We start from the raw sequence: 20,903 nt of genomic DNA, 5'->3' as shown, positions 1-20,903 counted from the left end.
CACTATAAAATTGTATGGCAAGTTTTTAAAAGTTAACCGTTTGTGTGATTGTTCCCGCACAGCAGAAAATCTTCAAGCATAACTTAATGCAGCAAAAAATAAACAAGGTTGCATTTCAACTATGAAGAGAAGACTTCTATCTGCAGGTCTGACTTGTAGAGTATCAGTAAGAAGCCAATGCTGAGATTGCAAAAAAAAAAAAGAAAATTTGCTGGACCAAGCAGCACCTCCCGTGGACTGACGAGAGGAAGAAGGTCTTACAGACTGATGAATCAAAATTTGTCATCTTTGGCACATCACGCAGGGTTTTTGTATTCTGTAGAGTAGTGAAAGGATGGATCCTGAGTGTGCGACACCAACTGTCAAACATGGAGGAGGAAGCGTGATGACCTGAGGCTCTTCTGCTGGATCTGTTGGTAACTTACGAAGGGTGACTGACACACTGGCCAAAAAGGGCTAAACGCATTTTGATATGCCATGCAATACCCTCTGGTGTACACCTAGTTGGTCAGGGGTTTATATTACAGCAAGACAATGTTCTAAAACATACTGATACAGTAGGTTATGTCAGAACTACTTAAGTAGACAAGACGAAGTTGGTAGACTTCACAGAATGGAATGGCTGGCACAGTCCCCAGACTTAAACCTCATTGAGCTTCTTTGGGATGAGCTGGACAGACGGATGAAAGCAAAGCGGCTTACAAGTGCAGCAGAATTGTGGGAACTTCTGCAACAATGTTGGGAAGAAATATCAATACAATTATAGAAAGAATGCCTCGATGGTGTGAAGCTGTTCTATCAGCTGGAGGGGCGACTGGGAAGAGTCACAAATCTAGATTTAATTTAGTGAAATAACGTTAATCCATTACTTTTACTCATCTCAACTTGTTTATTTGTTCTATGCACATATGAGACATTAAACTGGGAAAATATAAAAAAAAACTGGAAAAATTGTTGTGATAAAGCTTTTGCCCGATCGTGTATACCTGGCTGTGGTGGCTACAGCGATGGGCGGGGCCTCACCTATCAGACATTTATGGTATATCCTGTCATTAGGCCAAAAAGGAATTTAGTGTGAAAATCCAATCTAAATCGGTCATTAGGTTATAGAAGTCTTGTTTTTCTGCTACGGAGGTCCGAGTTCCCCCATAAATTCGCCCCGGTTACCCGCCCTAGCCCCAGAGGGAGGGGGGCTTACTGCATACTCTTCTACTACTGACTTCCCCGTATGAACAGGACATTATACGGCTCTTTAGGTAATAAATAACGGCCTGAACTACAACTGATTGTACAAACACACGGTCGGTCGGTCCTTGTGCGGTCACACCAATAATCACACAGACATCGCCTTTCTTATTTGTATTTAATGGCTGTTATAATAAAATATTTTTACAGAGACCAAAAATGTCCAAGTTAGTGCAAAACGTCTTCACATGCACCCAAGAGGAAGATAAAGGAAATCTCTATACACGATGGGCAGGAAAATAAGGAAGTGGGACAACTGCGGCATCCTTCCCCAAAACAACAAGCCACACCTCATTGACTAGGTTGGGATCTGTAATCCTTGTGCAGTATTCGTGTGGGGAGGGGGATCGGATGCCTTTACTGTCCTGCCCTGAATAATCTCAGGAATTCCTAATCCCGTCAGTGCTGGATAATTTGGGCAGTTCCAGGAAAGGACAGAGGTGCTACCCAGCTGGCAGTGTCCTTTTTTTGCTGTACCGTGCAAGTGGGTGACTGTCCAAGACATTGCAACAGGCATGAGGTGACTGGCGTATACCAAGAGCTTTGGGGTTTAAGGGGCTGTTCCTTGAAAACTAATACCCATGCAGCACCATTGCACAGAATAAGACACTGGTACAGGAAGATCCTATATACACAGCAGGGGGGGTGCAGGCAACTTCAACGGACGGGTCAAGGGAGGGAATGTGTCAATTGTTTAATTTGTAGGGAAACATGGTCTCTCACTGCCAGGGTGCTATGACTTGCCCAGCAGCTTAATGCAGGACAAACGTTAAGGCCCCCTAACTGTGCTTATGTGGTCCAGCAGGGAGAACATTACACAATGGCACATATGAATGCAGCCCTTGGTGTGTGTGTCTATGTACACTTCACCCGCGTCACTGCCAGAAATACACCCGGCAATATTAGGCAGAGCTTTGGGAGTACCGCTGGCAATGACTGGGTTAAGTGTATTTCAAAATGTAGTCAAACTATTTACAGGTCTGGGCCTGGGGTGCAAGGCAGTGAAAAAGGGTAATCTTGTATCGGTGTAATGGCGGTGTAAACAGACCATCGCCCTAGCTGCCCTCTTCAGGCGAGCGGGTGTCAGACTTCAGTTTGACAAATTCTTTGGCCACCTCATCATTGTTGCGTTGCGACAAGATCCTCAAGATTGTCAGTCCAGTTTCATCCATATGAATACGCCGGCCCAGGGGCAGCCAGCAGGCACAACTGCCCCTTTGTGCCAGGTCCTTGAGCTGCATTACAGCGGTGCCCACCGTCCGGTCTTCCCGTGCGAAGCAGTAATCCTTCACACATACCTGCAGCTCGTAGCACTCTGGACCGTTCTCATTGCCTAGGGTGCTAAAGGGAGAGAAGCAAAATCTTATATTCTGATACTACGCATGTATAACAGGCTGCAATTCACTAAATCTATAGACCCAGTTTCCCCCAAAATAAGCCCTAGTTACAGTACATTTTAAAAAAGGAAGAATACATTACCTAACAGGCTCGGTCCATGTCCCTCCCGCTGCTCTCTAGAGGTTCAGCGCGGTTCCCGTAATAATCGGCCACTCGTACATCATCACTTCCTGGTTATGGGATTCCTAAAGCCCGCCTCCAGGAAGTGATGGCTGTAATTGATTCTTCGAACGCTACTCAGCCAATCAATGCAGCACTGGATGAACCGATGCGATGGCTGTGATTGGCCACGGCTCAGCCAATTCATAAATCCCGCCTCTAAAACGCGATGGCTGTTGATTGGCTGAGCAGTGGTGGAAGAACCAATTAAGGCAGTGCTGGATAAATCAATCACAGCCATAGGATTGGTTCATCCAGCGCTGCATTGATTGGCTGAGCAGCAGTCGAAAAAACAGTCGCAGCCATCGCTTCCTGGAGGCGGGATTTATAAATCCTGTGTCCAGGAAGTGATGCTGTATGAGCAGCTGAGGACTGCAGGAAGCGTGTCGGAGCTGTGGAGAGAAGCGGGAGGGACCTGGACCGAGCCTGCTAGGTAAGTGTAATAAGACATCCCCCAAAAATAAGACCTAGCGCCTCTTTTGGTGCAAATGTTAATATAAGACAGGGTCTTATTTTCTGTGAAACACAGTATTAGAAGATTGACCTTCATTCCCTATCCACAGGATAGAGGATCAAAGTCTGTTCTTAGGGCTAACACTGCTGGGACACCCACCAACCCTGAGTATGGGGGTCTTGCAGTCACATTTGCTGTGCCGCTCCAGTCATCTTCAATAGGACTGCTGGGAATAGCCGAGTGCTTGTACTTGGCTATTCCATCAACCCCATTGAAGTGAATGGGGCAGAGCTGTGCATGTGCGACCGCCACTGTATTCAATCTCCACGTCACTGTGGGGGGTGCAGCAACCCTGCAGTAAGGAGAAGAGGAGGACAGCAATCCTTACTGTTTGACCGATCATCTTGCTGTGTAACGCACACAACCATTATCGCTCAAAAGACATCTTTTGAGCGATAATCGTTGTTTCTAAATGGGCCTTAAGAAGCACCGATTCTTATCTCCTTCCTTACTTTTACTTCACAATCTTGGCAGCCACTGTCTCCACCAGCCTTAAAGCCCATTTACACACACAGATATCTTTCAAAAGATCGAAAGATCAGTGATCGTTTTGCATAAAATACTGATAGGCACTAATTGCTATTAGTACTTTATCAGCTTCATTTGCATGCAAACAAGCTTCTGGCATCTGTTACAGAACTCAGCAGGAGGTCTGAGCTTTGTAATTAGCTCAACTGTTCAGCCGTGGGCTCCCCGAGGAGAATTCGGTACCATGGACAGTAGACACACCATGCAGTCCTGCTTATCAGCTGTTCTGCCAGCAGGTCTGAGAACTGAGAACAGCTGTAATCAGCTCACCGCGGCAGAACACAGCGTGCGGTCCTACTTATCAGCTGTTCTTCTGAAGGATGGTTTCAAGCAGAACTGAAAACTGTAGTTCGGCAGAACAGTGAAAGATGGGCACATATAAGGCCAATTTAGACGCAACGATTATCACTCAAAATTCGTTTAAGCGATCAAAAGTGAGCGATGGTTTTGCCTTTAAAGGCGACCGTTTAAACGTAATGATTATCATTGGAAAATGGACGCTAAATGATAATTGAGCGATAGTTTGTTTGAATGGCGCGGGCATCAGTGAAGGTGAAAACGAGGTAAAAATCATTAAACGACTGAATGATTTTCATTTAAACCAAACGATGAGCCGAACGATGGATTGTAAGCGGAGACAACGATGAACGAAAAGTGCGCGATGGGCGCACGTTTAACGTAACGATTATTGTTCACCTTCGACACTTTTAAGAGATTTTGCGCGATAATCGTTGTGTCTGGAGGCGCCTTTATACACCGGCACATCCATTGGAGCCTCAACTGGATGCACCAAGGTTTGATAAGACACAGCGGGGGAGGGGCGGGCTCTGCGCTCCACGGATTTATGCTGACTGCCATTGTAGTTGGGAAGGACTGATGGAGGAAATTTACTAAGACCAGCATTTCAAACGCCAGTTAATATCATTTCCGCCGGCGCACGATGCGCTTATTATAAGACGTGCTGCACGCCTCTTCATATATTGGGCATCTCAGCTGCTCCACACGTCTACACAGAAATCCAGCGAGGAGCTGCTGTAGAGACCGAGTATAATTTACAGCACTTTCTGGGAAATTGGCGCAGAGTGGCTTGCACCAAATTTTAAAAGTTTTTTTTATACAAAAAGAGGGATGATACAACTGGTGTCTGCGCCTCAGGTCAGGGGTCAGCACGGAAGTCGCATGTCCGTGCGTTGCGATGCCATAAAAAGGAGACTCCATAGGGAAACATGGGCGATAGAAATAGCAAAGGCAGAAAGTTAGGAGATTTCTCCCGCAGCATGGCATCATTGGTTTCATAGTTCAGAGTTTTTCCTCCCTCTCGCATCGCGCCATTTTATGGCCGGTGTGACGGCAGCATTACTATGTTCACCAATTCCAGAGATGCTGAGATCACCTCCCCACAATGCCATCCTGTTTGGCGCATACTCACAATTGGAAGCTCTCGTTGTATTTGGGGGCCCAGCTGTTATTCTTGGACTTCGTTGTAAACTTTCTCTTCTTGTCACTCAGATTTGGACCAATCATGTTAACCTCGATGAAGGGACGGAATATTCCTGAGGTCTGCCACTTGAGATCGTTAGCTGCAACAACTATACAAACGAGAGAGAATGAAACTGGTCAACATGAACCCAACCATGGAAGCTCTGCTACACGTTATCCCATTTCACTATCCCTTAGTTGTCAACCAGTGACCGCTGTATATCCCCATCCTGCAATAACTGGGGCTGTTATATCGCCACAAGTACTCGATGCCTCAGTCATATGGAAACATGTAGGTTTGCCTTTCCAGATCATATCAAAAGCTATTAGATACATCAAGGCGTGCCTCCAGCTATGGATGATAAACCAGATGTTGCAGTGCTATCCGCTGTCATCTAGTAGTGCAGATGATTAGCGGTCCTCCTCCTTTCTGCCCTCGCTGCCCCCTCCAGTGCCATCAGTAGACAGGTCTCTGCACTTGGCCCCCTGGGCGTCTGTATCCCGCCGGAGGTCTCTGCACTTGGCCCCCTGGGCGTCTGTATCCCGCCGGAGGTCTCTGCACTTGGCCCCCTGGACGTCTGTATCCCGCCGGAGGTCTCTGCACTTGGCCCCCTGGGCGTCTGTATCCCGCCGGAGGTCTCTGCACTTGGCCCCCTGGACGTCTGTATCCCGCCGGAGGTCTCTGCACTTGGCCCCCTGGGCGTCTGTATCCCGCCGGAGGTCTCTGCACTTGGCCCCCTGGACGTCTGTATCCCGCCGGAGGTCTCTGCACTTGGCCCCCTGGGCGTCTGTATCCCGCCGGAGGTCTCTGCACTTGGCCCCCTGGGCGTCTGTATCCCGCCGGAGGTCTCTGCACTTGGCCCCCTGGGCGTCTGTATCCCGCCGGAGGTCTCTGCTGCAGGACACGACGTCTGCTGATGGAGCCGAGGAGAAGCGTTCCACTGATCAGCTACATCACCGAGTGCTTTCTGTAAATGTACAGTCACTAGATTGAAAAAAAGTGTTTCCTTCTATTACCAGTAATTAGTTAAGACAAGCTGGTAACGGACGCGGCGAGAACTCCCTCATCAATGCGCAACACATTATTCAACACCTTTCCATCACGGAAGTACGGTAATGATGTATCCTTTACAGCCCCAATTTCAAAAAAGTTGGGATTCGGTATAAAATGTTAATAAATGTAGAATAAATGTAATGATTTGGAAATCTCACCTAACCATATATTATACATAATAGAACATACAACATATCAGACGGGGAGGGGGGGCAGGGCACCATTTTATTTTAAAAAATTAACTCATTTACAAATTGATAGCAGCAAGCGAGCGTACTCGGTTCGGGTGTTTTTGGACCCGAGCACCGCTTTTTCCGAGTAACTGATTACTCGGACGAAAAGATTGGCACTGGGGGTGCGTAGGAGGTTGCAGAGGGGAGTGGGGGGGGGGGGGGAGAGAGCTCCCCCCTGTTCCCCACTGCTACCCCCCCTCCACCACGCCACCCCCCACCCCCCCCCCCCCGCCCTCCGGCGTCCCCCGAAACTTTTCGTCCGAGTAGTCAGTTACTCGGAAAAAGCTGTGCTCGGGTCCAAAAACACCCAAACCGAGTACGTTCGCTCATCTCTAGCAGCAACACATCTCACAAAAGTTGGGCGGGCCGTGTCTAGTGTAGATGAGCGAACGTGCTCGTTTAGGACAATTACTCGATCGGGCATCACTTTTTTTGAGTAACTGCCTACTCGGGCGAAAAGATTTGGGGGGCGCTGGGGGCAGCGGGGTATAGCAGGGGGGAGCTCTATCTCTTCCCCCCCCCCCCCCCCACTCCGCACCGCAACCCCGCGCTCACCCCCGGCGCCCCCTGAATCTTTTCGCCTGATTAGGCAGTTACTCGAAAAAAGCGATGCTCGATCTAATTGCTCTAAACGAGCACGTTCACTCATCTCTAGTGTCTACCAATGCGTAGCATACCCTCTTCTGGAAAGTGAGGAGACCAATTGGTGGAGTTCTGGGAGATGAATATTCTCCCCTTCTTGTCTGATGTAGGATTCTAGCTGCTCAGCAGTCCAGAGTCGTCCTTACTGGATTTTTAGTTTCATAATGCGCCAAATGTTTTCTATTAGTGGAAGGTCTGGACTGCAGGTGGCCGGTTCACCCCGGACTCTTCTGTGAAGCCATGCTGTTGTGATGGAGGTAGTATGTGGTGGAAGGTCTGGACTGCAGGCGGCCGGTTCACCCCGGACTCTTCTCCTGTGAAGCTGTTGTGATAGATGCAATATATGGTGGAAGGTCTGGACTGCAGGCGGCCGGTTCACCCCGGACTCTTCTCCTGTGAAGCTGTTGTGATGGATGTAGTATATGGTGGAAGGTCTGGACTGCAGGCGGCCGGTTCACCCCAGATTACTCCTCTGCGAAGCTATGCTGTTGTGATGGATGCAATATATGGTGGAAGGTCTGGACTGCAGGCGGACTGTTCACCACGGACTCTTCTCCTGTGAAGCCATGCTGTTGTGATGGATGTAGTATATGATGGAAGGTCTGGACTGCTGGCGGTCGGTTCACCCCGGACTCTTCTGTGAAGCTATGCTGTTGTGATGGATGTAGTATATGGTGGAAGGTCTGGACTGCAGGTGGCCGGTTCACCCCGGACCCTTCTCCTGTGAAGCCATGCTGTTGTGATGGATGCAGTATGGGGTTTAGCATTATGTTGCTGGAATACACAAGACCTTCCCTGATAGAGATGTTGTCTGGATGGAGCATATGATCTACAACTTCTATATACGGCTCAGCAATGGTAGAGCCTGTCAGAATGTGTAAGCTGCCATGCCATAGGCAGTAATGCAGTACCGTACCATCAGAGACGCAGGCTTTTGAACTCTGTGTTGATCACAAGCTGGATGGTCCCTCCGCTTGAGTCCGCTGGACACGGCTCAGTGGTTGGCAAAAGGAATTTAACATTTTGATTCATCTGACCACAAAACAGTTTTACATTTTGCCTCAGTCCATTTAATATGACCTTTGGCCCAGAGGAGACGCCGGCGTTTCTGGATTGAGTTGCTATGTGGCTTCCTCTTGGTATGATACAGCTGTAACTTGCATTTGTGGATAGCAGGATGACCTGTGTCCACAGACAATGATTTCTGGAAGTATTCCTGAGCCCATGCAGGGATTTGTATTACAGAATCATGTCTGTATATAATGCGGTGACGCCTGAGGGCTCGTAGATCTCCAGCATCCAGTATTTACCATCGGCCTGGTCCCTTGGGCACATGAATTTCTCCAGATTCTCTGAAACCTTTGATGATATTATGACTGTAGGTGGTGGGATGTTCAAAGTCTTCATAATTTTACATAATTTTTCTAAAATTGTTCCACAATCTTCAGTTGCAGTTTTACACAGATTGGTGAACCTCCGACCATCTTTGCTTCTGAGAGACTCTGTCTCTCTAATGGGCTCTTTTTATACAGTCATGTGACTTGGTAGAAAATGGACCCTACAGCTGTTTTTCATTAGTACCACTTTTCCAGCCTTTTGTTACTCCTGGCCCAACTTTTTTGAGATGCGTTGCTGCCATCAATTTCTAAATTAGATCATTTTTTTTAATAAAAAAGGAACAATGTCTGCCTTCCCCTCTGATATTTGTTCGATGTTCTACTGTGAATAAAATATGGTTAAATGAGTTTTCCAAATCATAGCATTCTTTTTTATTTTACATTTATTTACATTTTACACCTTTTTGGAATTTGGGCTTTAGTTTACCAAAGCTTTGGTCTAATCTTACCTATTACAGGTTATCAGAGCTATGAACTACCGCTGGCGCTCGATCATTCACAGCCATTCAGTGAATGACATCACTGAAAGGCTGTGATTGGCTTATCGAGCGCCGGCTGTGATTGGCTGACGCTCAATCCAATCACAGCGCTCGCTTTGCTGGAGGCGGGGTATTCAAAGCCCCGTCACCAGAAAGTAGAAGATATCTCAGTGCGGAAGACACTGCAGACTTCCGCATCGCCGCCAGAGACCAGCAACTTGAGGCACCGGGAAGCTGCAGACCAGGTGAGTATAACTCCCCCTCCCCAGGAAATAAGACACTGTGCCTCTTTTTGGGCAAATATTAATATAAGACAGTGTCTTATTTTCGGGTAAACATGTTATATGGTCATCATATGACCAGATCAGATTTTTTTTCCCCTGAAAGGAAGCAATGAATGACAACATTCAGTGAACGACACCTGATTCCAACACACTGGCTCGCGGCTGCTTACATCTAGTTCCCTGAGCAACAGTCAGGACTCCCGTTTCCTTTCATTACTGCTATTGTGTATGCGTGCCGTTTAATTCTATTATAAGGACTCTATGCTGACAATAGTTCTTTATTTTACACTTCTTTTTGTATCTTGTCTGTTTTATCGTTTCCATACTCCTGTATTAAAGAAGTTATTCAGGAAAAGACAATTTCTGGAAAGCTGCTTGTGGGGTGCTGCCCCAGTGTCGGTGGGTTAAGAGATGGAGCACAAGTTGAGGTACACAATATCAGTCTTTGCTTGGCAGCTGAATTAGGCCTCACGTCCACGGATGGATCAGACCACAGCGGAATCTAACCTTGCCCGCAGCCGAGGACACTGCGCAATCAAATGGACATTGGGCCTTAGTGATACAATCACTTTAACTTGGAACACCTTTTTCTGGACGTGGCAACACAGTTTCAAATCCTCTGGCAATGCTGGCTTATATAGGGGTGTAATTGGTAATGCCGATCTTGGTATAGTGGGTTTTGTTCAGTGACAATATAGAGGTAATATGAATGGTAATAGTATTTACACGCTGTATATATGATATGTGATATTATTATAGTGTCTGGTCTGCGGTAACATATCAGTGCTTAAAGGGGTTCTGTATACTGTATAAAATGTATACTCATCTATTCCTCCCCCGTCAGTCTACTTACCAGATCTTCACCTCCCCATCTTCTCCTGTCTCCTACAGTCCGGGGGGGGGGGGGGGGGGGGGGGGGGTCACGGGGGTCACTTCCCCTTCAGCTGTCCGATTCTTCTCCTTCCTGTGAGGTTATATACATTGGTTGGCAGTCTTCTGCCTGCCAACCAATGTACGTTATGTCACAGCTCACAGGCCAGCAGGGGGAGTGCCTATCTTCTTCAGAGATTGCTGTCTCTGAAATAGATTACAATTCCTGCCTAGGTAGTGAAGCTACTGCACAGGGACCTGACCTTCACTGACCCAGCCGGAAGGAATTTGGGGAATGCAGCCTTCAGAACAAGCTGGGCCCAGCGTGTGGTGAGGTGACCACGGGGAACTGCAGAGGCTCGGCTAGGGGAAGATGTGCTAAGGATAAGTATAGATTTTTTTTTTAATGACAAAACCCCTTTAACTATATGTACCAATATTACTAAGCCTGTAAGGGTAAGGGCACTCTAGTGGCCTAATTTTTATGTTGCATGTGAGTCGGCCAGAAAGAGGGTCTTTACCTGAACTTTTACATGGGGCTAGTAAATGTGCATGCCGGAGGGGGAGAGCAGGTGCGCACTTTCAGTATATATATACACTACCGTTCAAAAGTTTGGGGTCACCCAAACAATTTTGTGTTTTCCATGAAAAGTCCCACTTATTCACCACCATGCGTTGTGAAATGAATAGACAATAGAGCCAAGACATTGACAAGGTTAGAAATAATGATTTGTATGTGAAATAACATTGTTTTTACATCAAACTTTGCTTTCGTCAAAGAATCCTCCTTTTGCAGCAATTCCAGCATTGCACACCTTTGACATTCTAGCTGTTAATTTGTTGAGGTAAGCTTGTGAAATTGCCCCCCACGCTTCTAGAAGCATCTCCCACAAGTTGGATTGGTTGGATGGGCACTTCTGGCGTACCATACGGTCAAGCTGCTCCCACAACAGCTCAATGGGGTTCAGATCTGGTGACTGCGCTGGCCACTCCATTACCGATAGAATACCAGCTGCCTGCTTCTGCTGTAATTAGTTCTTGCACAATTTGGAGGTGTGTTTAGGGTCATTGTCCTGTTGTAGGATGAAATTGGTTCCAATCAAGCGCTGTCCACTGGGTATGGCATGGCGTTGCAAAATGGAGTGATAGCCTTCCTTATTCAGAATCCCTTTCACCCTGTACAAATCTCCCACCTTACCAGCACCAAAGCAACCCCAGACCATCACATTACCTCCACCATGCTTAACAGATGGCGTCAGGCATTCTTCCAGCATCTTTTCATTTGTTCTGCGTCTCACAAACGTTCTTCTTTGTGATCCAAACACCTCAAACTTGGATTCATCCGTCCACAACACTTTTTTCCAGTCTTCCTCTGTCCAATGTCTGTGTTCTTTTGCCCATCTTAATCTTTTTCTTTTATTGGCCAGTCTCAGATATGGCTTTTTCTTTGCCACGCTGCCCTGAAGCCCAAAATCCCGCAGCCGCCTCTTCACTGTAGATGTTGACACTGGTGTTTTGCAGGTACTATTTAATGAAGATGCCAGTTGGGTACCTGTGAGGCGTCTGTTTCTCAAACTAGAGACTCTAATGTGCTTATCTTCTTGCTTAGTTGTGCAACGCGGCCTCCCACTTCTTTTTCTACTCTGGTTAGAGCCTGTTTGTGCTGTCCTCTGAAGGGAGTAGTACACACCGTTGTAGGAAATCTTCAATTTCTTAGCAATTTCTCGCATGGAATAGCCTTCATTTCTAAGAACAAGAATAGACTGTCGAGTTTTAGATGAAAGTTCTCTTTTTCTGGCCATTTTGAGCGTTTAATTGACCCCACAAATGTGATGCTCCAGAAACTCAATCTGCTCACAGGAAGGTCAGTTTTGTAGCTTCTGTAACGAGCTAGACTGTTTTCAGATGTGTGAACATGATTGCACAAGGGTTTTCTAATCATCAATTAGCCTTCTGAGCCAATGAGCAAACACATTGTACCATTAGAACACTGGAGTGATAGTTGCTGGAAATGGGCCTCTATTCACCTTTGTAGATATTGCACAAAAAAACAGACATTTGCAGCTAGAATAGTCATTTACCACATTAGCAATGTATAGAGTGCATTTGTTTTAAGTTAGGACTAGTTTAAAGTTATCTTCATTGAAAAGTACAGTGCTTTTCCTTCAAAAATAAGGACATTTCAATGTGACCCCAAACTTTTGAACGGTAGTGTGTATATATATATATATATATATATATATATATATATATATATATTATTTGGAGGGGAGGGGCAGGCTTTGCACAGGGGCCCTTGGCACTCTATGTCCACGCCGGCTAAAGACATATGCCTTTAGATAGTTCTATCATATTCCCTAATCCAACTCTTCTGCATTTACCCTACTTCTACATTCTCCTTCAGAACCTGACCCCTTCATCCAACGGTATCCCCCACACTCCATGCATCCTAATGCACTTCATATCTGTGCATACACAAGTTCTGGCTGGTGACCGACTCATGAGGCTTTATGTATAGTGTACTATTTAGTAAATGATGTCAGGGTCACTGAAGCTCTTGTACCACTTGTGTCACCCACTTTCTTCATAGATTGTAAGCTCTTCAGAGCGGAGCCATCACTCCTACTACTTTGTTAGGGAGGCTTCAGACGGCCGTATACTGGCCGGGTATTTACGCCGGCCGATATACGGCGTCTCTCTCTGCGGGGGGAGGAGGCTGGAAGAGCCGGGAGCAGTGCTCTGAGCTCCCGCCCCCTCTCTGCCTCCTCTCCATCCCCTCTTCGCCCCTCTGCACTATTTGCAATGAGAGGAGGCAGGACAGGGGCGGGGCTAAGTTTTTGGGTTTTTAATTAGCCCCACCCCTATCCCACCTCCCCTCATTGCAAATAGTGCAGAGGGGTGGAGAGGGGGTGGAGAGTTGGCAGAGAGGGGGCGGGATCTCAGAGCACTGCTCCTGGGTCTTCCAGCCTCCTCCCCCTGGAGAGAGGGACGCCGTATATCGGCCGGCGTGAATACGCAGCTGATATACGGTCGTCTGAATAACCCCTTAGTCTGTAATGTGTTTGTCTGAACATGCACCCCCTGATTTATTAAGTGCTGCACTATAAAGTTCATAGTCTAGCGCACTTATAGTTGTAAGACATAAAAAAAAAAATCCAAAGACAATAAAATGCCGGCAATCCGTTTCTCATTTCTTCATAAATACTCCCAAATTTGCGTTATTTTATATGAAATGATTTTCTGCTACCTTTGACACTGATTTTGTGCTCTCCTGTTCCAGGGTGTGTAAACAGCTCCACATGGATAGAAACCTCTCCGACCGAGTCATCCACGCCAGATCCTGGAGAAGAAAGTCCTGTTAATGAAATCAATGCCGTTGAATGGAGATCCCAGCGCGGTCCCTCAGTACAACTGCTGGCAGGGTTTGACTGCCCTCTAATCATTAAGGCACTCTGCAATTTTCCGGTATTTTCCCAAGTTATGTACTGAATTTCTCATTAGTCTCCTGCCAGCAGTCATTCACTCTGCGGAATTGTGTTACTATTGTCCGCGTAACCCAAGTCCAGCAGGCGATGCTTATGAGATGCTGCAGCGCCGCTGCATATTATTCATGCTCCCCAAGTGCAACATGCAGCTAAGTACTAGTTCATATATTGGTAATTCAAAAGCAATAGTTGAGATCAGCCTCCCAAAGATCACCCATGTTCAATGCTTTTGGCCCAACATACTCGCCATAATGAATTGCCTTTCTCACCTTCTTACCATTTGTGTCCATAGCATATAAACCAAACATAATGCTACCATTATAGTCTTTATACTTAGCAGTTAGGTTGTAATGGACTGTGCATTCTGATGCAGTGCATGCTTCCCACAGGCAAAGGGTCATCTTGCGAAGTCTTGCAAGACGATATCACATTCAGTGTGGTAATAAGGATGTCAAGAACGTGCCATAAGGTCTTATTCCCAGAAGAGGTAACACTTCAGTCCCACTTATACAGGTCAATGTTATGGCAGAACTGTCCGCCCCTAGGATCTGGCTATATCAATTTAATGGAAACGAAGCAGCTATACTGCATTGCCTAGGCCAAGTTCTCGCTTATTGTAAATTAATGCAAGGAGATGTCACACATGTTGGATGGCTTAAAACATGCAGAAGACCAAAGCTGGTATAGTACACCCTGACAAGTGGGACTGGAGTTTGCCCATGCTTCCCGCTACTACTGCTCATCAGCTGGAAAAGTAGCTCTAACTGGCAGCAACTTTGCGTTAACTGACTATCGGCAGAGCAGGATAGGACATGCTTCCAAAAGCCTTCGCACCAATGACATACCCTTTTCTGGATACATCTCTTCACTAAGAGTAAACCTAATACCTTTACCACCATGGACTAGGGGATAAAGAAAGGAAAAAAGAGATGGTAGATGTATAAGGATGGATGTGCCGAGTGATGGGAAGAGAGGAAAGGAGAGGAGCTTTACATAGTCTGCCCAGAGCAAACATGAAACACAACACCATACTGCATTATTCCAGTGCAAGGCTAATGACCTCCAGCCAGCTTCTCCATTCAGCATATTCATATAGGAAATGTTTAAGTGCTGGCATAGAGATACATTACATGGCAAATTACGATATATCTTACATGCTGACTTACAGGTTGCTTCACTCGGCAGTATTTTGCACCAGTATTTGTAAGCCAAAACCAGCAGTAGAATCTACAGGAAAGAGGTAGAACGAAAAGATTTGGCTCTCCTGGGGTTTGGACCCACTCCTGGCTTTGGCTTAGAAAGACTGATGCAGAATAATGACCAAAATACTGCTGTGTGAAAGTGGCCCTACTCCCATAGCACAGTCATGGATTGTACAATATGTAAGTCTCTATGGGACCTACATGCCAGCTTCTTGCAATGACAACTTCTTAAGATGCACTGAAACGGAAGTAGCAAACACAACAGCTCTGTGAAAAAAGTCATGACTACTTTAATTATTCTTCCTGAACCCTTGCCAGATGGAAAATGTAATATTGGGCTTAACAGCAGCAAAACGTGAATTATCATCTTTGACAGGAGACCGGCGATATAGTACGCAGTAGTTATCTCGTAGACTGTCCCTTTTTTCCTCCAGTTCACACTCAGCATTTGACCCAACAACAGACGTCGTCTCCAGGCTCCTCTCTTCTTCTCACCCTACCGCCGGTACTAGCGACCCTATCTCCTTTCACCTCCTCTGGTCTCTCTTCCCTTTCTTCTGGTATCTTCCCCTCCTCCTTTAAACGTGAGGTCATTACTGAAGAGACCGTCTCTTGATTTGTCCCATGCTTCCAAGTATTGAGCCGTCTCTAATCTCCCCTTCATCTCCGAGCTCCTGGAACGGCTGGTCTACTCTCACCTAATAAGCCATCTCCAGATAACTCTCTTCTCGACTCCTTACAATCTGGTTTTTATACTCTACATTCTACAGAAACCGCTCTTACTAAAGTGTCCAATGATCTCCTGAGTCCAATGGTGACTACTCTGGAGTGATTCTTCTGGATCTCTCTGCGGTGTTTGACATCAAACCTTCATTAATACAAAATGCCGGTAATTGTTGACTCTCTATCTAAAACTGAATTTCTGAAAAATGGAACTTCTTGTGTTTCCACCATCAACTAACTGACCTAATCCTGATACCTTCATCTCTGTGTGTGGTAAAATTAGAGCTCCTCGGGTGAACGCCTGCTGTCTCAAGGTCATATTTGGCTTTGATCTTTCCTTTATTCCCTACATCCAATCACTTGCTCACTCATGTCACCCTTTCCTCACTGTGGAGAGATGAAAAACTCTTATTGTTGTTCTTATCCACTTTTGGTTTGATTACTGTAAATTGCTACTGATTGGCCTCCCCTCACTAAACTCTCCCCTCTCCAATCCACCCTGAATGCAGCAGCCAGTCTCATCTTTTTGTCAAGCTGCTTCACTGATGTCTTCACCCTGTGCCAGTCACTGCGCCGATGCCTCAAGCCTGTGCCAGTCACTGAACCAATAACTCAAGTCTGTGCCAGTCACTGCACCAATACCTCAAGCCTGTGCCAGTCACTGCACCGATGCCCCAAGCCTGTGCCAGTCACTGCACCGATGCCCCAAGCCTGTGTCAGTCACTGCACTGTCTGCCTGTCAAATATAGAATACAGTTCAGACTTATCACTCTCACCCACGAGGCTCTCCACAGTGCTGCACCACCCTATATCTCCTCTCTTATCTCTGTCTACCCCACTGCCTGTGCTCTCCCGTCTGCTTTTGACTTTAGACTAAGTTCCCCTTTAATCTGAACTTCCCACTACCATCTCCAAGGTTTCTCCAGAGCTGCACCAGCTCTCTGGAATGAACTACCCCAGACAATCAAACTAATTCCAAATACCCACAGTTGTACGTGTGCCGTAAAAACATATTTTTAGGGAGGCCTACGATGTTCCCTAATCTAAACCCTTCTCCATCTACCCTGCTCTTACACTCCCTTTAGGAAACCTGACCCCCTTCTTCCTACTGTATCACCCACACACCCCATCGCATTTCTTACATGTTTATACACAAATACGGCTAGTGATCGGCTCATACAGCTTTTTTGTATAAATATGTAGCATCCTATTATTATTTTTTGCTCTTATACCTTCTGTGTCATCCTTATATCCTTATAGTCTGTAAGGTCTTGCATGCAGGGCTATCATCCCTTTTGGGCAAACTGTCCATCGGTTTAATACCGCATGCTAGGTCTTATTTTGTGTACGTTCCCTCTAATCTGTAAAGTCCTGTGGAATATGTTGCACTATATAGATAAAGGTTATTATTATAGCCTCTCCATTATTCTCATATGTTGACAATAGCACACCCCTTTACTTGACTCTAGAAGTGAAGGTTTAGATGTAGCAACACAGAACATCAAGAACAAGCAAACAATCATAGTAACATCGGGAGGAACTGCAAGGTCTACGCTGCCCAGAGAAGTGTCCAGCCTGATCCGCTCAATTACATATACCCAATAAATGAGAAAAGGGCTTTCTGTGGCCGATGTATCAGGAGGTGGTTTGTACGACATCTATGAGAACCAGCTGCTTTTACATGGATGGAATATCCTGCCGGACATGGGGGAGGACACAGGTGAATGGGAGGAGTGTAGGTAGACTTTAGATGGTTTCCCCCATTGATGCGCTTGTACCCTCGGGACAATCTGACTGCTCACACGTGTTTTATATTATATATGTCGTAATTACAACATTTTAATAACACAACAAGTAGCAAACAAGCCGCCTGTAGGAGTTCTTTCACTGCTTTGATAAACACGGATCTGGCATCACTGAAGCCAATTTGAGTTCTTACGATGCTGAAGGATTGCTTCCGGCTGCAGTAATGATAAAAGTGACCGAATGTGGTGATGAAGATGTAGCCTTCCCAGACATCAGTGATCTACCATGTTTAGACTATAGAACGAGTCCCACAGAGATCAAGCGTCAGCTAGCGAGAGGCTGCACCGTCTGGAGTTAACCAGGTTAAAGCTTTTCAGTTTGACCAAACTGACTGAAACGGGCTTTCAGAATCCTGAAATGGATCTATGTCCGCCGCTCTTCCAGCTGACTGGAGTCCCTTATAGTTATAAAACATGGATTTTGGCTAAATTTACATAACAAACATTTCCCGTAACTTGGATACACTGAAAATACGAGGTGCGCCTGTGTCTATACGGGGGAGATGGTTTGGGCGCTAGAATCGGCTTAGCTGCACTGGATATTCATACGCAGCATATGTAATGCAGAAAAAGTGAACCAATGCATGAGTTAACATCAGTTCCGTTCATCTGAATGGGGTTGTTCTAGTAGTCAGAGTCTTTCTGCAGCAAATCTGCTGCATGTGAACTCGGCCTAAGAGACATTAGTGATGTAGTCAATCCTGACTGCTACACCCCAGCCTCCTGGCCCACACGGCACCTCTGCTATGAACTACATCGCTGGGTCCTCATAATTAACGATTATGAGGGTCGCCCCACTTCTCAGATTGATTACAGTTAACCAACTAGCTGATGGCTCGGGCCAGTGTTCTATGGAGCTGCTTTGATGCCAGAAGCAGACAGCTTCAAACATGGCTCAGCGGCTTGGAGTGATACTACAATTTGAGTCTCTTTGGGCAGACTCAGTCTGCAGTACCATGTTGGGCCACTGAGTAATGTACAGAGCTATCTGCTTTCGGCATCAAAGCAGCTCTGTACATTAGAACACTGGCCCCATTGATCAGCTGATTGGTGGGGGTCCCAAGAGTTGGACCCCCAGCGATCAACTATTGATGATTATACCTATAACCAATCTTAGAGGTCATCAATCTTAGAAGTGGGACAGCTCCTTTAAGTTAGTTCAATGCTCTTGGCATGGCAGGGTTCAGGATGCTGGGGGTAGGTGGTGGTAAAGAGTTGTTATGCCAGCTGCCTGCTCCAATATAAAGTATAGTAGATCAGCCATACATACAACCATAGCAGTAGCGAGCACGACATGTAAGCAGGTGACAGAAGGAGGAGGCTCCTTTGTCATCCATCGGCACCCCGTAATGTGATCCCTGGGTGCCGATGGATTCCCATGGCAGACGGCGGTGTCATTAAGGCCTTTGGATTAGCCAAGTATGACAGCCTCTGGCAAGGTCTGATTGGAAATCATCCAAAGGTACACTACACTACACTACATAAGTAGTGCAGTGTAGTGTGACAGCAATTGAATGTTTGCATTTTCAAGTCATTGGAGGAACAAAAAATGTGTAAAAAAATTGTTCAATAAAGTCAAATAAAGTTTATTAAATAAAAAAGCAAAAAAAAAACCTACCTTTTCCCTACAAACCCCTTTAATCATTGAAAAACATTAATAAACATATTTTGTGAGCCAATCTGACAAAAAACAAGGCCGTTCACTGTTTTTATTGTGCCAAGGTAATAAAAATATATATATGGTATTTTCATAACTGTATTCACCCAAAGAACAAAGTTAGCATATTACTTGTACGGCGCGGGAAGCGCAATTAGAAAAAAAGCAAAAATAGTTTGTATTGTTCTCTCTGCCTTTTAAAAAATGCAATAAAAACTGATCAAAAAGTCGCAGTTACCCCAAAATGGTTCCAATGGAAGCTACAATGCATCCCGCAAAAATCAATACCTCACATAGCTCCATGGGTGGAAAACTAAGGATGTGATGGATCCTATAATGTGGCGCTGCAACTACAATTATGTATGTGACTGGTCATTGGTTCCACAACTACTGGTATTATGTGATTGGTCATTGGTTCCACAACTACTGGTATTATGTGATTGGTCAATGGTTCCACAACTACCGGTAGTATGTGATTGATCATTGGTTCCACAATTAGTATGTGCAGTATGTGATTGGTCATTGGTTCCACAACTACTGGTAGTATGTGATTGGTCATTGGTTCCATAACTACTGGTAGTATGTGATTGGTCATTGGTTCCATAACTACTGGTAGTATGTGATTGGTCATTGGTTCCATAACTACTGGTAGTATGTGATTGGTCATTGGTTCCACAACTACCGGTAGTATGTGATTGGTCATTGGTTCCACAATTAGTATGTGCAGTATGTGATTGGTCATTGGTTCCACAACTACTGGTAGTATGTGATTGGTCATTGGTTCCATAACTACTGGTAGTATGTGATTGGTCATTGGTTCCATAACTACTGGTAGTATGTGATTGGTCATTGGTTCCACAACTACCGGTAGTATGTGATTGGTCATTGGTTCCACAATTAGTATGTGCAGTATGTGATTGGTCGTTGGTTCCACAACTACTGGTAGTATGTGATTGGTCATTGGTTACACAACTACCGGTAGTATGTGATTGGTCATTGGTTCCACAACTAGTATGTTCAGTATATGATTGGTCATTGGTTCCACAACTACCGGTAGTATGTGATTGGTCAATGGTTCCACAACTACCGGTAGTATGTGATTGGTCATTGGTTCCACAACTACCGGTAGTATGTGATTGGTCATTGGTTCCACAACTAGTATGTGTAGTATGTGATTGGTCATTGGTTACACAACTACCGGTAGTATGTGATTGGTCAATGGTTCCACAACTACTGGTAGTATGTGATTGGTCATTGGTTACACAACTACCGGTAGTATGTGATTGGTCATTGGTTCCACAACTAGTATGTTCAGTATATGATTGGTCATTGGTTCCACAACTACCGGTAGTATGTGATTGGTCAATGGTTCCACAACTACCGGTAGTATGTGATTGATCATTGGTTCCACAACTCCTGGTAGTATGTGATTGGTCATTGGTTCCACAACTACCGGTAGTATGTGATTGGTCATTGGTTCCACAACTACTGGTAGTATGTGATTGGTCATTGGTTCCACAACTACTGGTAGTATGTGATTGGTCATTGGTTCCACAACTACCGGTAGTATGTGATTGGTCATTGGTTCCATAACTACTGGTAGTATGTGATTGGTCATTGGTTCCATAACTACTGGTAGTATGTGATTGGTCATTGGTTGCACAACTACCGGTAGTATGTGATTGGTCATTGGTTCCATAACTACTGGTAGTATGTGATTGGTCATTGGTTCCATAACTACTGGTAGTA

At 45.6% G+C, this 20,903-nt stretch overlaps 1 protein-coding gene across 1 annotated transcript in view; it reads right to left on the bottom strand.

Annotated features, from left to right (window-relative positions):
- Positions 1-1,349: 1,349 nt before the first annotated feature.
- The window catches only part of LOC136573203 (protein unc-13 homolog A-like), a 178,161-nt gene continuing 158,607 nt past the window's right edge, over positions 1,350-20,903 (bottom strand). Inside the window, exons 39-42 of the mRNA XM_066574475.1 lie at positions 14,613-14,669; positions 13,530-13,622; positions 5,274-5,433; positions 1,350-2,586 (exon numbers count right to left, since the gene is read on the bottom strand). Of these exons, the coding sequence (XP_066430572.1) occupies positions 2,301-2,586; positions 5,274-5,433; positions 13,530-13,622; positions 14,613-14,669 (596 nt within the window). The 3' untranslated portion in view covers positions 1,350-2,300. The remainder of the gene's footprint in view (positions 2,587-5,273; positions 5,434-13,529; positions 13,623-14,612; positions 14,670-20,903) is intronic.

This window comes from Eleutherodactylus coqui, chromosome 7 (genome assembly GCF_035609145.1).
Source record: "Eleutherodactylus coqui strain aEleCoq1 chromosome 7, aEleCoq1.hap1, whole genome shotgun sequence".
NCBI classification, from domain to species: Eukaryota; Metazoa; Chordata; class Amphibia; order Anura; family Eleutherodactylidae; genus Eleutherodactylus; species Eleutherodactylus coqui.
The sequence above is the reverse complement of the archived record's forward strand: the minus strand, read 5'-3'. Positions and strand labels throughout refer to the sequence as shown.